Consider the following 20,467-nt stretch of genomic DNA (forward strand, 5'->3'; position numbering starts at 1 on the left):
TTAAGTAATGCAAGAGACAGGTCTCATGAGAATCAAAATATGGCAATGGGAGGTGCTCTCATTCCCACATAGACAGATCCTAGAGACAGAAAGGCCCAAATGAAGGGACGGGAATGTCAGTGTTTGTCCAATGAATTGTAACTATTCAGTTCTTTGCACAGATTTGGTATTTTGAGAATTTACTCATAGCTACAATTTCTTTTTTCAGAAAATTATAAATGGAGATTGACAATGACTCTTGTCAGATGGATGACAGAGGACAGGTAATGTGCTGACAGCTGAGAATCCCATTAAGAGAGAGGAGTTAATGATCTTAAACTCTTGGTTGATTTACAGAGTGAGTAACACATCCACAGGAAAAAGAGGTTGGCTGCTACAAATGTCAGTTGATATCACAAATGAAATTCCCTATGGAAGTTTTTACTCTACTTCTGCTGAAGATAAGGCCAGGGAAAGTAAGTGTTCAAAAAGAAAAGGCAGGAGGGAGGTGTTGCACTTTGGTGACACTAGCCTCTACTCCATGCTTCCAAAACAGAGTGCAGAATTTTTGCTACATGACTCTCATTAAAAATCAATGAAGTTCTGCAGCTCAAGTGTCACCCACACTGCTTTGGAAACAGATACATATACACTAGAGCTGTCTAAACATCCCTTTCTGAAATATCACCAAGACACAGAAAAAGAACTCTTCATTCACAGCAGACCTCTGCTGCAACAAACACAGCACCTTCCCCACTCCCGCTAGCTGTCTGCGGTTCTGCCCAAGGAGCAGGAGAGGAGGCTGGAAAAGGCAGGGAGGGTGCTGGCTGGGGCAGTCAGTTGCCTCAACAGCATAAGCAGCATAGGCAGCCAGAGAACTTGTCCTACCACTGCCTAGTCTTAAGCCACCTGAGGAAGAGCCATGCTGCTCTGACACTGCCATTCCCCAAAAGAGCATAGCCTAGCACTTCTGAAATACAGTCAGGGAGCTCTGGGCACTTATTTATTTTAGTGACAGACTTATGATGTGTAAACTCTGAGTGCATTCAATGACATTTTGAAAGGCAGCTGAGAGACAGAGCAGATGGCAAACCTTGCATATGACTGTCTTGTCCTTCATAAAGCTCATATATATTGTTGTCTGCAATTACTATCTTATGTATTGCAATTTGTGCACTAATAGGGCCAGGAAATGAGGTTGCTGCCACCTGCAGAAAACTATTCCTTGCAAAGTGTTTCTTAAAATCTACTTTCTAGCTACAGACTTGTTAATTCTTCAGACTAACCAGCAGTGGAGAACAGAAAAGCCGGTATTTTTCACAGCCTCTATCATCTTCACCATTATCCTTTGACTTTCCTCTCTCTTTTTTTTTTTTTTTTTTTTTTGGGGGGGGGGGGAGTGGGAAGGTATTCTTTATCATAAACTGGGGGGGGAGGGAGGGAATTATCTCTGTTCTTTAAAGAACTAAGACAGAAATGGGAACTGTGTCATGTCCTCTGGGCACAGAATTTTCCTTTTACTTCATGCCTCTTTCATAGCTGCAAAGATTGAGGTTGTGACACTCGTAACACCTACACACAGAACACAACTCATTTTACAAAGAGAGTAACAGAGCGCTTGAAGACATCTACATCCAGCTGTAATGTCCTCCTGAACAGCATACAGAAGGGAAGGACATCTACATCTGATCTACTCAGAAATACCAGTTTTTGATCATGCAATGTAGTAAAAGGATTTCCAACTTAAGTATTTCAATCTCAGATGCAGCTTTAAATAGCTTAAGGCTAAAAGAGTTCTAAACATGATAGAATATAAATATAAGAACAAAATCACATAAGAAGTAAGACATATCAGCTGCTTATATATGGGGTTTGTGCTTAATCCCCCAAAAACCAACCAAACAACCAAAAAACCCTACGAAGAGAGAACTTAGCAAAAGAACATTACACAGGAAGATGCAAAGAGGTGGCAGGAGGGGTGATGAGTGAACAACACAGGCAGGCAGAGGAAACTAGAGGTTTTTTAAATGTAAACACAATTTTAATATTTCCTAGAAAAAAGGATGTTATTCTGCTTAACTGATCTTTTTTAAAAAAGAAGTCTTTGTCATCTTTCCCTATGTCCTCCCTTGCCATACAAAAATGACTGTTCGTGTACTTAAAACCGACAACTGAAAACATATTTTGCAGCTGAAATTTACAAGTCTCTATATTTTAAATATTCCTTCTTCCTATCTTTACACTCCTGAGGACACTCAGGCACAGCTTAACACGGATTTTGTGCAATAAATGTTAACGCTGTGCATTGACTGGTGCAAATCATTGCTTGCCAGGTTGTCTTGCTTTGCACTACAAACCAGTGCATACATAAAATACAGTTTCAGTGATACATCCGTTGGTTACCTACTGAACATCTCAGGGTTACAGAGATAACAAAGACAGCATATTTCTTTGCTTATCAGTTCAAAAAGTTGTGTTCAGCTCCAAAATGTGCTTTTTTAAAAAATAAAAAGGACTCAAAACCCTGCCAAAACCCCACCTTTTTGTGAATATAAATGTTTCCAGGAGTTTTAGATTTGTATTTTACAGTTTTTAATATTTGCTTGTATTAAAATTTATTTTCCACTTAAACTAACCAGAAAATAAATGTTACACCAGGCTCTATCTGTGCACCTGCCAATCATAGCAGGTTTTTTTATTCTGCATATTCTTAAAATTTGTAATTTATGTTAATGTTTCTGCAGAGTAAAGACTAGACAAGCAACAGTAAATCAGTAAAACAGATTATATTCAATGTGCCATCAAATCTACAACATATGCTAAATTAAAATGCAAAAAAAAAGTTTCCAATTTTATAAATATTACCAGTTATTTGTGATTATCTATAAAAAGTGTGGAAGACAGAAGTATGATTTATAAATTGGCAGTGTTCCCAGAGTTGGATTTCAACCAGGCAATGTCATGAATCTAAGAGCAACACCACTTTTCTTGGGGGGAAAAAGGAAGGGGAAAAGAAACCCCAAAATAAAACAACAAAAAAACAAACCCCCAAAGATTAAATATATTCAATCACAGCCAATTGGAAGGTTCTATTCCTTAACCAGCTCTGACAAGAATGGAGAGGGAAAAGAGGGAAACAGTGAGTTAACCTTTCTTCATCTTGCTCTGTATCCGCATCACTGGCTTCCTATCTTTCCCTTTCAAAGTCCAGGCCCTGCATTTACTAAGGTCTGTGTGTGCCTCACTGTCAGGCTTTCCCTTTCAAGAGGATACTGAACCTGGTCACTCAGACTTTTGCATCCAGGTTTTTCTTTCCCTCCTAGGGACAATGAGTCTTCCATCACATGAAGCAATACATAATTACTGCCCTAAATCGTTCCCAGAGTTGTGTGCATTATGAGATATTTTTAAAGGATCAGAGGTGGAATGTGCATTTCTGGCTGAGTCTGAGCAATTCCTTAAGAGAATAGACATCAAACAAGAAACAACCTCTGTGACACGCACTGGGCTATCAGGAACCCGTAGGGGTGCGGCTATCATGTGCTGTACATTCCTCATGCGCTGGGAGGAAGGAGACAGAAAGGACTGCTCCTAATCCACACCCCCAATGGTGTGATTAACTCATGATCACCACTCCCCTAGGGTTTTCTTCTTGCTGACATAAGTGCTCTTTATTAAGGGAAAAAGGCTATTTTTGTTCAGAGACTGGTTTACACAACAGCTGCTTCTACTCTTAAGTAGTATGGTTCACACTAATTAATACAGAGTCATACAATTATTATCAGTGAGACACAAGCTGCAGAGCTGCCTTAATCCAAAACGTTCTGCTAGAAATATTTACTTGGCAAGCTTTCCAGTGTACCTACACACACTGGAGTTTTAAGTCACACACACAGTATATGCTCTCAAGGTCTGCACATCTGTTTGCCTTTGCTTCTTCTTACCAAATCATAATGCCCATCACAGCAAGCACAGTTTTGTTTTGTTTGAGCCTAGTCCAAGCCCCTTTCTCACTTTTAGGGAAATTTTATAATGAACCTCATTGCTAACAGATATTCAAGAACTCTTACATCCTTCCCCAAAGAGTTTTCAAATCATTTGCTTAAGTTTCACAGCAAGAAAAAGAAGTGAAAGTCACATTAGAGAGGTTTTGGACTGGGGATAAAACTAATTTACTGACCAACAAATTCCGTACTAATTTTCTTGCGTGCTGTCTGAAGCAGACAAAAACAGTATTAGGGACAAAAATATTAATATTATTACTTCTCTATTTGCATAGAGATTATGAACACCATGGCTAGGTTTGAGTCCCACCCTTCAAACCATATGTAAGGCTAGTAAATTAGACAGAAAGAAAGCAATCAAAATTTTACAACTAAAAAAAAACCAAACCAACTGATCAAACAAAACAAAACAAACAAACAAAAAAACCCCAAACCCCACCAAACCTGTTTAGAGTCAGCCACTCCAAAGCTGCAGTTTGGTTCACAAAAAATGGAAAATATAAATAAAATTGAAATCAATCAATTGTATCAATCACCACAATTTGATTCATTGTTTTGTCTCCGTCATTTGTTAGTTAAAAAAACCAAACAGCTTCATCAAAGGATAAGAAAACATAAGATCACCAATTGCAGGATGCCATACTTTATTTTGTATATTAGAAATTATTGGTACTATATGCTTAAAGTGTATCTCACTTGGAGATACTCCAGTATATTATTCATTAAGTAACCCAAATTAACCCCATGTTAGATGCTATGATTCTGAAGAATACTCACAGTATTAATAAAAAATATTTATAGTATCTTAAATATGTGCCTTACCCTAATATTTAGGTTGACTTTCAAACACAGACAAGTCTGAGTAACTTTGTTCATACTATCTTTATCAAACCTAACCACTTAGCTATACTAAGTACTTACACTATAACAAGGTCATATCAAAGTTATGAGAAAATCTGGATGTTCACTAACTCTTGCTAAAAACAAAGCAAAAGAGGAAAGTAGGATAGCTCTGGTCTACGACTTCTCTAATCAGTTGGAATACAGTAGTATCTGTTTGCCCTGGGAATTAGATAAAATAAGATCCAATCCCCATGAATACAAAACAGCTATTTCAGGAGCAATAACTGCAGTTCAGTAGCAAAGGGAGAGCAAACACTTAATTTGAGAGTTGTGTTATTTTTAAATCTACTTTTTTTTTTTTTTTTTTCCTTGCTTGGAGAGTTGCATTTTCCTGGTCAGCAGCAACAGAATCAGCCTGTATTTTCCCTTAGCTGTTCTCATGTCTGAAACATTTGTGTCCACTCTGGTAAATTTCATGCTAGCAAGTATCAAACAAGTCTTGAACGGGATACAATTTATTCACTATTGTATCCTATTGAATCCACTGCCTTTGAGAATTGGCATCTACACTTTCTAATGGTCACAGGTATTTCCTCAGCTGGACAACCCCTAGTAATGGTATTACCTCACTGACTGAGGCAGGTTAGTTGCCTAACCAAAACAAAATTCCCCTCACCTTTTTCTTAAAACTTTTTTTTCCTGTCCAGGAAATTTCAAGTACTGAACAGTGTGCAATTTATATCAGTCTGTATACAAAAAGAAATCCGTAAAAAATGGAATGCAACATCACAAGATGCCTCATCACAGCTCCTCCCATTCACTCCCTTCATGGCTATTTGTTCGACAAGTATGCATGGGTCTGGGTCAACCGCACCAGAGCCAAACACCAGAGTCCCCACCCAGAAGGTAGGCACAGTGTTGGCATCAGAGAACAAATTTATCTTTATTCTACCCCACTGTGGCTTGAAGGCAAGCAACAGTTTCAGTCTTAGCTTTGCTAGTCTTTCAAAGAAGGCAGGTTTGTGCCACCAGGCCTTTTGACATAAACAACTGCACATGCGTGAGAAAGTGGAAACCACCAGTTTATTTCCACAGGCCACTATTTGATCCCCAGACCCCAATGACTTCAGTTGCCATTGAACTTGGAAAGATTTGAATTATTGTTTAGAAACATTTATTTTGTTCTAGTCTTTTGTTTACTAGACCCTTGCAAAACAAATTCTTAAGAAAAGCAAGACAAACTGGTCCATTTGTAGCTCTTCAGATACCTGGTACAGAAGCCCATACTTTCTGAAAGACCTGCCCTAGAATGATACAGAGGAATGGGAAAATTTAAGATGAGGAGTACCAAAATGTCATTGCACTGATGATACCACTACCTTGTAAACAAAGGTGTGTGTTTCTTTTAGGTGTGTTTCCGTAGCCAGCATCCTCGTGGCATTTGAGTAAAAGCCCCAAGATTTCAGGAAAATTTGTAGTATTGGCAGGTTCTGCCATTCTAATATTTTGAAAAGCTTTTAAAACAGAATAGAGATTATAAATTGCAAGTCAAGCTTCTGTCAGTAGATAAAAAGTCTACAGATTATCCAAACTCATAGAATTCTACCACTCATAATCACCTTTTCCAAAAAGTTTAGAAATTAAGCAGGTCTAATTAGCAATGGGCGATTCAGCAACAAAGTCATACTAAAAAGAGAAAAAGAAGAGGCACTGAAGTACAGAAGAAATGTAGGGAGTTCTCTAAGACAGCCATGTGCATGGCTTAGAGCTGAGATTGCCAAACTGTGCTTGAGAGATGACTGGAGGTCCACATATTGAGTGGTCAGATCTGATACATGAAACCGCACTGACTTCACAGTTACTTCAATGACACAGAGCAAAATATAAGAAATACGGAGTACTAACAGTGATCTTTGGTCCAAAAAGTTTGGAAAATGTTGGGATAAAACTGGTTAAAGATCACTTTTAGATAAGCATAGCAAGGGTACACCAGATATTGACCACTCTGGCTGGATTAAGATGTCTCCAGCATGGAATAAACAGATGAAGGAACCTGATCTTCAGGTTCTATACTCGTTAATGACTTGATACACCTTTTAGTAACAACACAAATGCAGAGATCAGTTCAAATTTAAGAACACAGCTACTATTTCCTCTGGTTGAAGTTTCTTGGAAAATAGAAAAGGGATCTCTGTAAGGAATCAAAACAATCTCTGATTTTCAGTCTTGAACACACAGGTAGATAACAGTCACAGAACACACCACAGAGTGAAACCAAGAAAACAAACACTGTCGAAATACTTGGTCAGGAATGCACATTTTAAGGTCCCCACATCCCCTGGTCTGTTTACCACACTGGATGCCATAGAACTCCCTTTCTGTGCACACGCATGTTGCTCACATTCATCATGCAGATCCACAGACTGAACAGGCACCAAATTGTCTCCACACAAACTCCAAATAAATACAGTGGACTTAAACTGAGGCATCATTAGGTTTCCAATTACCTCTACATAACCAGTCCTCTCTGAAGATAAATCCAAGCTGGAGCCACTTACATGCTTTCCTGATCTAGGCATCCTTGCCCTGTCTTGACTGTTACTAATACTGTGGAAGAAATGTTTGTAGCAGTCTCACACATTAGCTTCTCCTGCTATGTGCCTAAATTGCATGTGCTTTTGTTTGTTCAAACTCTAAGTGGAGTTGTGGATAGATTGACTGGATTGAAAATCTGGCCATATACACATAAATCCCAGTTGCTAGGTGCATAAGGGACAGTGCATGAGTGTCTGCTGTAAGATGGGTTTGTGCACAGCTGCATAGACAACAGAATGATTCCACCTTTAGGAAAGACATATTTTGAAAATTTGGCTCTGAAAACTCCAAGTGGATGGAAAGAAAGAATTTAACCATTTATCAGATGAAACAAACAATTTTAAATGGAACAAAAGATCAGTATTGAGCTAACCAGCTTGTACCTGTGAAAACCCTTAATCATATTTGAATGCACGGACACAGCACTGCAATAGCTTTACATGACATACAGTTGATTCATGCGGTCAGCCTGTGACCAAAAGCACCAGCTCATCACAGAATTCTTACTTTCTTCCACAACTCAGGAAGGGACCTTTCTTTCGAAATATGAGGCAATTTCTTCTTACATTTTTTATTAATTAATCTTCTTTTAGTAAATGTAATGTTACTCTGATTGAGAAAGAGACTGACATCACTGAAGACTGATGACTATTAGCCACAGAGTAGCTACAAGGCCACCAGTGATGCAAGCTCTCCCAGAAACTGCTTTTTCCTTTTCCCTCTTCTTGTCCCCACTGGGTGTGTGACTCAGCCCTGACCCAGAGAAACGGCAGTCAAGTTAGCTCTTTTCAGGTCTTTAGCTCCTACAGTAAAGAATACTAGCAAGGGAGCCAATTAGTGCCAATTGCAGTAGTCATTTCTGGAATGACACTCATCCGTTGGGAACTCATCTGAGACAATCAAACAGTTTTCAAACAGGCCGCCAAAACAGCTGTCAGATGATACAGGGTTTTGATCATTACTGACCTGAACACACTCAAACTAGAGACCTTGTGATGAAAGATGTATCCCATTTAGAGTCCCCAGAGCCATCCAGTCCCTCAGAACACTGATACAATTCTATCTGAACACAGCTTTTCAGGAAGTGGCTAAAATAACACTCAAGCCTTAGGAAATATCTGACGAGAACTGAAGTCAAAAGCCATTAGTTAGTCGGTAAGTTACCCTGTCTGGTCTACCCACACCATTACAAATTTTAGCAGCCTGTCAGCATCAGCCGGCTTTTTGACTGTACCCATAAAAAGCCATTTTCTTCAGAGAGGATCCAACTTTTAAAAGTGCAAACCAGGAAGGTAGTACTGACAACAAAAGTCAGGGCTAAAGAAAATGCAGAGTCACTCCAAGAATAAAACAACCGTCTGGAGAAATACTTTCTTTGGTTTACCTTAAGCAGAAGTGGATATTTGCAAATTCTCTGAATTGGAGTCAGCAGATAACCCTCTAGTGGAATGTCTGTCGTCTTTCTGCCTCCCAAAAGCATGCAGCCCTATAATCAAAAAAGGAAACGAATGTTACCTCAAACACAAAGCTTTCAGATGCTCTTTGACATGATTTTGTATTCCTATAACACATATTACAGTCAGAAAGCTCTTTGCCACACCTAAGATACAGGAAATGGGACTTCATTCACCACTGAAATACAGCCATCAAGCCTGCAAAGTTCTTCGTGCATCAGCAAAAGAAAACAGTGCTGTGGATAACAGTGGCTATATAGAAAGGTATCTTCCCAGAGAAATATTATACAGCTGGTGACTCAAAAAAATGTTGTAACAATACGATGACACTCAGCTAACCTAGATGTACCATTATTTAAAACAATCCAGCCTACCCCCACAATTGATACAGCCATTTGTCTTCGTTCACTATGCAAAATTTGCGCTGTTGGTCCAGAAAACTCTTGAAGGCTAAAATAAAGCCTACTGACTGGTAATCATGTAACTAACTCTAGTCCAATCCTTATGTCTGAAGGAAATCAAAGTGGAATTGAAATAAATGAGTCATCTGCATCACATCCACCAATTCTCTGGCAAAACATTCTGTCTAAGCACAGCTGGACAAACAGCATGGGCGCACTGGCTGGCTAACCAGTAGACACGTAGCTCTCAACCAATCACAGCACATGTTGCTGCTTGCCCAGCAAAAAAAAGCTATGGGACATGCAGGCAAGGCTACCTTGTAGGCAGGAGGTACAAGAGGCAATGAAATTTAAGGAAATCAGGTTTCATTAATTCAGATGCTCTCTAAAAAAAAAAAAAAAAAAAAAAAAAAAAAAAAAGGTGGGGGGGCCCTCAGCATTAATTTTGTGAAGCTCTGTGACTTCCAAATAGAAAGAAGGTGAAGGGTATTTCTCTACCTAGAAAAACTACTACTCTCCCAGTATTGTTTAAACACAGTAAGGAAGGGAACAAGTATTGGACCAATACACCAAAGAAATCCAGGTCCAAATTCCAAATAGATTTTAGGTTGAGGAACAGAAGCAACAACTTATCAACACTTGCAACACTCACACAATGACTTCACACAAATTGGGGGGGGGAGGGGGGCGCATTTCAGAAGAATAATTTCACAGATAAATTTGCACACACTAGCTCAAAACAAGTGATGCTCAACTTCTCAGTAGATCATGGAAATTAATTTCTCAGGATTGACATGGAAGGGGAGTATAAGAATTGGGTATGTCATCAAAAAAAAAAAAAAATCTACAGTTCTTGACCTGTCCTTATTTTGTCACAATAATCTGTAATCTCTGTGATAAACAAATACTGACCTACTGTAAGCTTTTTATACATTTCCCTGAAGACACTGTTATTGGCTGCTGCCAGACACAGGCAGTGGACTCAGAAGGACTTCAAATCTATTTCAGATAAACTAGTCTACATTCCTATGTTTGACCATGAATCTGGACAACTTTGCTTCAAAATCGCTCCAGTTGCAAACCTGTCCTGTCAACAGAAGCTGAAGTTTAATTCAGTTCAGCCAAGATGTGCTTGCTTTGGGGCATCACTGATAACATTTTCCCCTGTGAAATGTGTTCTGTGGCTCAGACACAATGATATTTAGTGGGTTTTTGGCTGTAGTTCAACAATCCTCCTCTTAAAGGAACGTTCACAGACATCATACATAAATCTCATTAGTCCTAACTGGTATTTTTACAGACAATCATCTGTAAAATAACCCTTCCCCAGGCTATTCTAGATCTGTGGCGTTGGCTACCAGCTCACAATACTCCCTGTCCAATTTTCCAAGTCTCGAGTGATTCAGTCCTTCCCATCTCTTCTTTCAGCCCTCTCTCTAGCTCTCGGCTCAAAACTGCCCTTTAACACTTACTGATTTTTCAAACACATTCCCACATTCTATATTTCAGCAGCTGTGAGGGGGCAATCAGGCCAACTCTATCCTCACAAGCAAAGCTTTGTATTTTAATGCAGCATTCTCTGCATGGTGGCATTATAGCATTGGCTTTAGGAGGCAGTGGAGAAGAGAAGGGAGGCCTGGAAGAAATTACAGCAGCCACAACAAAGTAGATACTTCAGTGTAGCCTCTCCTCCCATATTTACTGCTATTTTAAGAGTCTCTTGGATTCAGGTGGTGTAGCAAGCCACAGCAGACAGTGTGACATCTTTTACGTGCCTTGTAATCAGTTTGCCAGCTGCTGCCGGTAACACACAGGCAGAAGGCTTTTGCCAATCCAGTGGAAGTCGAGAACACTCTGAATGGGGGGAAAGATGGTGTTTACATGCACTTTTGTCTCTCCTCTTTCTCATTAGTTTCCCTCAACAGAAGCACCCAGAGGAACTCACGAACAAGGAAAGGGTCATTTGGTGACTCAAACTAATGGTTTAACAAGGTTCATTAAAACTCAGACATGACAAAGAGATTCTGACTACCCAATAGCATGAGTGCTTGTCCCTGCTGCTCCCTCCGAGGCCTATATTTTGTGGCTAAAAGAATGTTCTGGCCCTGTTTGTGACAGTCATGCAGAAGTTTTCTTTTGCTGTACTATATTGGGAAAGAGCAGACCTTTGGCAGAAAAGAAGAGCAGAAAGAAGAGCAGAAGGAAGGGCAGGTCCTTTGCAAAAAGACAGCCTTTCTTTTACCTCATAGCATTTACTAAGGAAAAAAGCTAATGTGCTGAACTAGTCCCTCACCTACATGCCAGCCCCATTCCAAATGCCATGCATCCATGGCCAGGGAAACAAGGCATCCAAAAATCAAGAAGAATTGAGGTGAAGGCTAAGTGGAGAAACATCCAAGAAAAGAAAGAAAAACAAGGAATATTGGGCAGAAGGCACTGTCTACTGGTTGTTTCTCCTCCCGGCCCTGCCTCTATAGAGGCATTTGAAGGCTGTATGCCACCATCCCTCCCAACATGGATGCTAATACAACATGGATTGGATGGGGAGTTAGATCATTTTTGATACAAGCAGCAATGACACAGTCAAAACAGTTCATCCAGACTACATTTCTTGCCCACAACTGGACTCATGGGAAAACGGGTGTCAGAAGCGGGCCACATTTTTCTGGTGGGTCTGCAGATGGTGAATTGGTCAGAGAACTGAGCAGGGAATCAGGTCCACTGGGAACTAGTCACAGCCCTGCTGCTGACTTATTGCATTACTCCTTTCACAATCTTTGCTCAAATTTTCTGCTGCTTCTTTTGGGGAGGGAAAAAAAAAAAAAAAAAAAATCTTCCCTGTTTCCACTGAAATCACTCATACCAGAGCTGTGCTTAGTTCTGTGCCTGAACTCATCAGTGATTTCAATACCTATCCATCCTGAGTGCTGCATACCTGGAATGGGTAATGTCTGCAAAATGCCTGGCATTCCTGGGATACCATGGGTTATTATGAGTACAGTGCAAAGTCAGATCATTAAGTCAAGAGTGCTAGAGAAGGTACTTACCAGGAGGAATGTTCTCACTGTTGGGATCTTGTTCAATTCCATCAGCAGTCTGAGTGCTTTCTCGTGGTTGCTACAGTACTCCTCGTACACAAAGAATTTGTCTTTCTGCAAGGAAAAACAAAGTAACTTATTGACTCAGACAAAACTTCAGTGACTATTTCATCACAGTCTGACACCAAATTCTCTACAAAGGGGTGTGCACTCAGAGTGGCATTAGGGTTGCAGTATACATGAAGTGCATGACACACTAATGTGAATAATATAAAGAAGTGTTCCACTAATTCCTGACTTACTCTATTGCAAGTTAACATCAGCTTTCTGAGCACAGAGACTTCCAGCACTTTTCCTCTTAATGCACCGTTGAAATAATATATTCTTTGCTGAAAGAATGGATTTTGCTATTTCAGGGACACTTGCATGTGTGTCAGAATATTCCAGCAGAGTAGCCAGAAGCAGACTAAAGCCAGGAGCAAGGGGGCTGACATTTCTGAGCTGTACTGACCACTCCTGCAGGAGGAAGGAACAGAGGTGGCTGGGAAGAACCAAGGCCTGGAAGAAGCTCAGAGATCTGGAGGGGAACTGTAACACAAAGCAACCAGCTGGAAATCCCCTGCCTTTCAGGGCTGAGGGGGAACCCCAGTGAGTTGGTTGGTTCACTTTGTGTTCTGAAACAGCAGACTTCACTATTTCAACGCAACACTGAACAGTGGGTCAGCTGTCCATAAGAGTTTCCCTAAATGGAAGAATTTCATCAAATACACAAAAAATAACCAACATATTACAGAAATTAAAGGAAGGGAAAGGCAGCTTCACAACTAGATAGAGGTACTTACACTGGAACATGTCACACCCACCAGCACATGCAGTGGAATGAAATCCCCCATTAAGAAACAAGGGTCAGCCGGCAGCACCAAGTTCTGCTTTACTGACCTCCAGAACCAAAGACAGTGCAACTTCTAACTAAAATGATCAGAGATGCTGAACCCATTGCAAACATCAGATATCTGGAAACACTGAAAAGATTCACAAAAGCAGCAGTAACAACTATTTCCATGCCTGAGCAGATCAGGCAAGGAGCAAGTTGATCCTTTCAAGGCTGTTGGGAAGGGCTGAACTTCCAGCAGCTATGTTATGAGATTCCAGTATTGCACTCACTGGAATAAAAGTGGGGTTGAGAGACTGTATTAGGCTTTAGTCAGGTTAAATGATTCAGAAGCCAAAAAGACTCATCATTTTTTGGGTGCTTCTCACAACAGTAGTTTCTTTCCTGGTTCAGGTCAGCTTCTATGCCACAATGCAGTGCCATGCAGAGGTAATCTGACAAGCTACTTTGCGTATCAAAAGTAATTTAGATGCATTAGCGTGGCGCTCTGCCAGAGGTAATATGCAAGGCCTTCCAGAGCTGGCATCTCAGGGCACCATATCATGTAGACAACACTCTCCAGAGTTTGTTGTGGCATTCAAATCATTCATTTTCTGTTCAGGATCCTGGCCTGAAAACATTCTATCTGAACCTTTTAATCTCCCCAGAACTAGGAAGTTAACTTTTTTTGAGTTTTGATGGGACTCCTAGCACTCTTCAGAAATGTAGAGCTTCCTGTGTTAGCTGAAGATATCTGCAGCATCTAGCTACTTTCAAGACAGCTCATAGCGATCCAGACAAAAAATTGCTGCCAACTGAAGGAGTTAAGTAACATGAATCCATGGGAATACAGCTGCACTCACTGGGCAGTCCCTTCATTATTGTCACATGGAAAAGAAATTGTGTTAATATTAGTTTAGGAGAATTTGACATTCTGGTCAGATGCTCAATGACTAGATGTACATGCTCAGAGACTGTAAAATGCTTCTGGGTTTGGTTTATCACTAATCTGATGAATTTTTTTTTCCCCCTCCTTGTACTTCCAAAGGAAGAGTTGAAAATAAATAGATGGATGTCCAAACGCAACAATGGTACAAAGCAAATAAAACAGCCACCAAGAGTATGGTGCAAAGAGCTGGAATGCACATGTTTGAGACTTTTATCCTTCATCTACAGCTGTTCATATTAGTACTGGAGTTTAATACTGGGAAGCTGAAAAGAAACAAAGGCTTCTGACCACCAGATGCAGGAAAAGGCAGGGCTGGGTGCACAGCACAATAGAAAAGAGCCAATTGAGAGGCATGGGATTGTTTGCAACCATAAAAACTGGAGAGTTACAGAATGAGAAGACATCTCCTCCTCTCACCTCTCCTCAACTCCCTGGATGCACACAAGCAGCATGCTTGAAACTAAAAATAGTAACCATTAACACAACAGCATCCGTTACATCAATGCACACAAAATGTCATTGCTCAGGTTTCTGACTGCAGCTTTGAGTGCCTGGAGTTTTGGGAGGCTATATTTAGATCATGACAAAATCCCTTTGCTAAAGCTCAAGCCAGTACAATAATTATACACACACCAGAGTGCTTTCATCAAGTCTTTTCCAGCTGTCCCTCATGCATGAGACCCACAAATATGAGAACTATGCTTTAAATTACTCAGTGTCTGAAGTGTTTAATTTCCTCTCTGGGTGACATTCAGTCCTGGACTCTCCCATCCCCTGGTGAGGAAATTATCAGTTACATAATTACAGATGTTAGCCCAGGAATTCTGAACCTGCAGTTACTCTATATTAAAGTGCAATTATGGTCAGAGATGTGACCACATAAAAATGGCACCTTCTTACTCAGCAAATCTGCTGGATACACAGCTAGACCTTCTGATTTTGGTGACAGAAATAAGTCTATACTGTTCTTAGTTTGGTTAAAATAAATCTTTAACCAATAGTTTATTCTCCAAATATGTTATTTTGGGTCCATTACAACTGCCCACAAAGTAGTGCAAATTTGAAAATAGTTTTGACTAGAAAAAGCAAATAAGACATTTGGAAAATTGTAACAATTTTATTTTGACATATTTTTAACAAGGCATGGCATCTTCTTGTTTCAAAGCAGGCTGAAACCAATTTTGTCAACATGAAAAACCTAAACAAAACAGAAGATGTAATTCTCAACAAAACAAGATCCCTGATGACTTAGACAGTAAAACTGATCACTCATCAGTGATGAGTGAGTCCTAAAAATGAGAAGAAAACTTGTTTCCCTTGAACAAGTTTCTAGCTATTACATCACCAAACCTCTAGCAATATGGCAATATCAGAAATAAAGCATCTGTCAATTCTCTGCCCTTCTGCTCTGCAGGCAGCTGTACATTTTCATGATCTGCGCAAGAGCCTACGCTGATGAGGTGTGATTTTTCCAGGTTTGGTGTATATGCTCTCTTTGATGTTAAAGACTTGTTCTACATGCCATTTTGTTTAAGGCTGCAGATTCGATTTTGAATGCATGTTTAAGTATGTTCTTTACTGTCTGTTATGGTCATACTGAACTACAATTCAAGAACAAATTCTAGCACCTTGCCTTGGACAATGAACTTCTCATGATCATCTGATCCAATGGAGTACACTAGGGCAAAAAATGTCTGTCTGAAGTAAAACAATTTTTCACACCTGAATATCAGAGCAAGTGCATTCCATCATCTGTTAAAATACTTCAAAAATCAACATGCAATGATTGCTCTTTCGGAACCCTTGCAAAATCTGCTTGCTTGCTTCAGTTGTTACTCAAGATCTGAATCCTCCTGATCTGGAGATCCAGGGGAGAATGCCCTAGCATTATGATAAATGGATCAACTCCTACCCTAGAGGCTCATAACAACTAAAAGTGGTGCCTTGTTTCTGAAGACTGGTGAACTGTTGTTAAGTGAGGCTCTTCTAGGCCAAGGTGAACCAGGAAAAGAGTAAGGCCTACATAGATCAGAGGAAATTTAGGATACGTAGATCTCATGAACAGAACCCAAACACTGCAGTCTGGTGGATCTCCAGATGGGGAATCTGGGGATCTCTATCAAGGATATATGTTTCAAGGAAACTTAGAGAAAACATGCACCACTAAGAAATGCAGTGTCTGGAAAAATCAGTGCTTCAAGAATTCTCAAGCTATTCACCAAAATTATGAGTATTTTTAACATTGAGTTTCTGAAGAAAAGCACCTGTGCTAACATCTGGCTGCTGACAAGGACTGGGTTCATAATCAGGACTAAGAATGACCTCGCCAGGTGATCATGATAGCAGATACACTGATACATTCAAGATTCACAGGCCTTATGTCACTTCCCCCCTGCAAACTCCCCTGAGGATACGCCGTGGCTTGATGATAATGAAAAAGCAGCACTGAGGGTGTTCTTCTTAGCACTTATTCCAAGTGCATTGCAAAACCAAGAGAACCTTACCCAAAATGAAAGACTAAAGAAATATGTTTCCCATGTTTTTCCTAGGTAAACTGGCTAACAACGTGCACTCTGAAAAAAGCTCTTCAGCCATGTTGCAGGAGTGCATCACTGGAAGAGAACAGCTCACTTTTTCTCTGGGAAACCTCAAGTGTGCTGCAAGGGCTTCTTGTGGTGCCAAAATACTGTACACCATTTATAAAAACCCTGCTTTCAGCACCATGGAAACACCTTTAGGAGTACTGTTTCTGAGGCACAGGGTTTTTTATGAATGCCTCTGCTTCATCAGAATAGCCCCGATTAGGGAAATGGAGCTTGGGAAGCCTGAGCAGAAAGGAACCGAAGACTCACTCTGAACCACAGTTACCACTGGCACCTCCCTGTCACTTGATGGATACTCACTACGGAAGCCTTTACTGTGACAGAACGCAAATCACAAATTCCTTGCTCCCAAATACCCATAGTGAAGCTTGTCTTCTAAAACCTAGGCACAATCTGCATGCAGGGACAGATTATTTCCTCCTCTCTTGATAGTCTTCTGTTGACTGTTGCTTACTCAGACTTGAGGTACCACAATGCTCCTAATGGTATTCCTACATTTCCTTAAGGTAATTATGGATGAGACCAGCTTTTTCTATATATTCTGAATCGAATATATGTTTTACTTCCTTCTGCATAAGCTGCTTTTTCCCTAGGGGATCATGAAACAGTTGATGTACACATTATTTGCAATGCACTCCACAGACAGCAATGTAAGCTGATCTCTGTCAAACTGCCTCTATCAGAAGACAACTTCTCACCAGCACTCATCCCTTTGCATTATAGTTTCATAATTCCTGTATTGTTGCACACTTGATAAATAACGAACATTACATAATTATTAAATTTAACAGTAATAAAGTTACAAAATTATATGTTCATATACTAGAAAACACTACCAATGACTACATATACCAGGCTTCAATTCGGTCAAATAACAGGATGTTAACATTTCTGGTTATTCAGCGCCACTCTGAAACACAGTAGACAATTTGACAGCATCACTCAAAAGCCCTCTAATTTTGATACCCTTGCTAATGAATACTAATATATTAGTAGAGCACATCTTGTTAGTAGGCAATGATTCTAGTGGGTATTCAAGGCTTTAACTAAGTTCATCAGTATCTTTTCCAGCAGCTGACAGGCAGTCCTCACATCTGATACAATTTTGGGGCATGGTCTCAATATAACATTTAGCAACACTATTTTAATAATTGTCACAGCATAAATAAAAATTTAAAAAGGGGGGTAATTGGTAAAACTCTGAGTAATGAATGGCTGTATAATTGCTGTGCACTCAAACCTGATGAACTGTGAAAGCATGAATTTTGATTATGAAAGCATAATAGAACATTTTTGATAGGAAGTTGGCCTGTGGCTTAAGGCAGTTAATAAGAATTTGAAGAAATGGCTATTATGGACATGCTTTCTAATATTCAAACATCTCAGGAGGGCTTCTCCAACTGAAAAAAATGTGCAACTTCAAATTATTATACGTGTAAATTAGGTAACTTTGCATTTAAATTAGTCCAGCTTGTAACTAGGTGTATAGAATAACCGATCTTGCATATACAGTATGCTCTATATACATATTAGTCGAGGATGGCACACATACATGACTGAAAATCAGGCCAAGTTAAAAACAAAACAAAAATCTAGCACGAGAAGAATTTCACAGTACAAGAAACAAATTACAATGAGAGAAGCAATGGTAGGATCATAAGCTGCAATTGCGTGATCCTTAGTACGCATCTGTGCTTTCCTGGATCACCCAGCAATACCAATCTGACTGGATCAGACTGGCACGTGATCATATTATGGATGTAGTAGGAGAACAAATAATACAGCTATCAGGCATAAAGTCAGATGACACAAAAGTAACTCGTCAAAATGTTCTAAACAACTTGGAACTGGCAGAGTGAATTTGTATCATGACTACCTCGCATTTTGTATCTCTGGCATTCTTGAGCTAGCATTATGAGTCCAAAAGCCAAGTTTTATTTACTTTTGAGCTACAGAATGGAGGTACTTGTTTATTTCACAGTAAAAGGCTGCGTGTTGTAACTTGTGCTGCATTTCAGCAAGATAAGCCATCTCCCACTACCTTTCATTTACTGAAGGATAAACATATGCAGACACTAACTACTGTAAATGATGTACTGTCCTTTGTTTTAAACTTTTATCTTTGATCTTTGTGGGTAAAAATTTTTTAAGATTTTATAATACACACACAAATTATTCCTTTACTTGAAATTGTGCTGCTTTTTTGAAACATTTGGAACCAAAGCAGACAAATTCTCAGCAATAAAATGTGATCAGCTGGGTGAGAAAAAAAGGAAAAAAATATTCAATGGGAAAAGGAAGAGTTTCTAAAAATACCTTGTTGTTTAAGCTGAGTTTGATGTGGTTTCCATTGTTCTAACCTCATTCACAAGTTTTTTCCCACCCTACCTACAACTTTCATACAAGACGCACATTGTCATAGTATTGCCACAAGCCTTAGAGATTAGGGCTACCTAATGGCATGGGAGCTTACGACAGGAAGCTGCATTTTCAGATAGCATTAAGTCATTGTACTTACAAATTTTAAGAAAACATTTCCTAGTTCATGCTGAGACTGAGGTTCTGGTTGTAAACAAAATTCCAGGGCAGCCAGGAACTCCTTGTGAACACCAAGAATGTCTTCGATGTTAGAAAATAAAATCTGAAATATAAAGAGAAAAACATTGCTAGCTGTTAATATATCTGAGGGTGTTTTGTTAAAATATAAAATATTGTGGCTCTAGACTTACCCTGATAGGATCTAAAACACAGACAGAATGAATTACACTGTATTTGCCCCCTTCCTGGCCCCCTATGGAAATCTTTATTGCTACTAAAGTACCTGCTGTAAATGAAGGTTATCTTTCCAGATACCTGAGCACGATGAATGTGAGCAACCTCTTTCAAGTCCAGAGAAGATTTCCTATTAGACCAAGCAGGTGAATGGAATCACAAGGACCAAACTCAATTTGCAGGAGATAGAAGGAGGAAGTTTGCCTTTCGTTCCCATGCATTAGAAATCGCTTTCTAGAAGAAAGGGACTTGAAGCTATCACACACAAAGATGTACCTGTAAATAAGAGATCAAATCCCTGCCACATGGGATCTAGCATTTCACTGACAGGAGAACAGAATAGTGTAAAATGCTTGCAAACAACAAGAGCAGCATATTAGAATTCCCCTTCACCAAGCTCAGTGGTTCTAAAAGGCGTATGTAATGGGATAGAAGTCCCTAGTTTAGATGTGTACTAAAAGGTAATTGTGCAACCTCACAGCTAAATGATCCCTAGTGATTTGAATATACATGTGCTAAGGGGAATAAACTGCCAGGGCGACAGCTGCTATAAACACAGAAGCTTTATAAGTCTTAATCATTTTCATACAAAATATGAGAAGAAAGTGTGAATACACATATAGGAGATGGAATGCTACCTACACAGGGGTAGAAGTCCGGATCCCTGGTGACACAGCCATCAGTATTGACAGCCACTGAAGGAAAGCCTGAATGGACAGAGTAAATCCTGGAGTCTGCAGTGACATACATATTGCAGACAACATTTTCTATCACTTTGCTTTAACCATGCAACTTGCAAAGAGAAGATCTGCAGTGCAGTCAAACCAGCTTTCACATTGGAAGCAGCCTCCCAGGTCTTGCACAGTGAGTGGGAGACACTCCTCTGAACCCCAAAGCGTGCAGCCTGACAGAGCCAGCCTTCATCTTCCTGGCGTTTGGTGTGAGAAGTGATCGAGCC

At 39.8% G+C, this 20,467-nt stretch overlaps 1 protein-coding gene across 2 annotated transcripts in view; it reads right to left on the reverse strand.

The window, feature by feature from the left end:
• PREX1 (phosphatidylinositol-3,4,5-trisphosphate dependent Rac exchange factor 1) overlaps positions 1-20,467 on the reverse strand; it is a 175,914-nt gene that overhangs the window by 79,453 nt on the left and 75,994 nt on the right. For both annotated transcript variants that reach the window (XM_075018909.1, XM_075018903.1), the window contains exons 3-5: positions 19,256-19,378; positions 12,324-12,428; positions 8,806-8,907 (exon numbers count right to left, since the gene is read on the reverse strand). In XM_075018909.1, the coding sequence (XP_074875010.1) occupies positions 8,806-8,907; positions 12,324-12,428; positions 19,256-19,378 (330 nt within the window). The remainder of the gene's footprint in view (positions 1-8,805; positions 8,908-12,323; positions 12,429-19,255; positions 19,379-20,467) is intronic.

Source organism: Buteo buteo, chromosome 2 (assembly GCF_964188355.1).
Source record: "Buteo buteo chromosome 2, bButBut1.hap1.1, whole genome shotgun sequence".
NCBI lineage: Eukaryota > Metazoa > Chordata > Aves > Accipitriformes > Accipitridae > Buteo > Buteo buteo.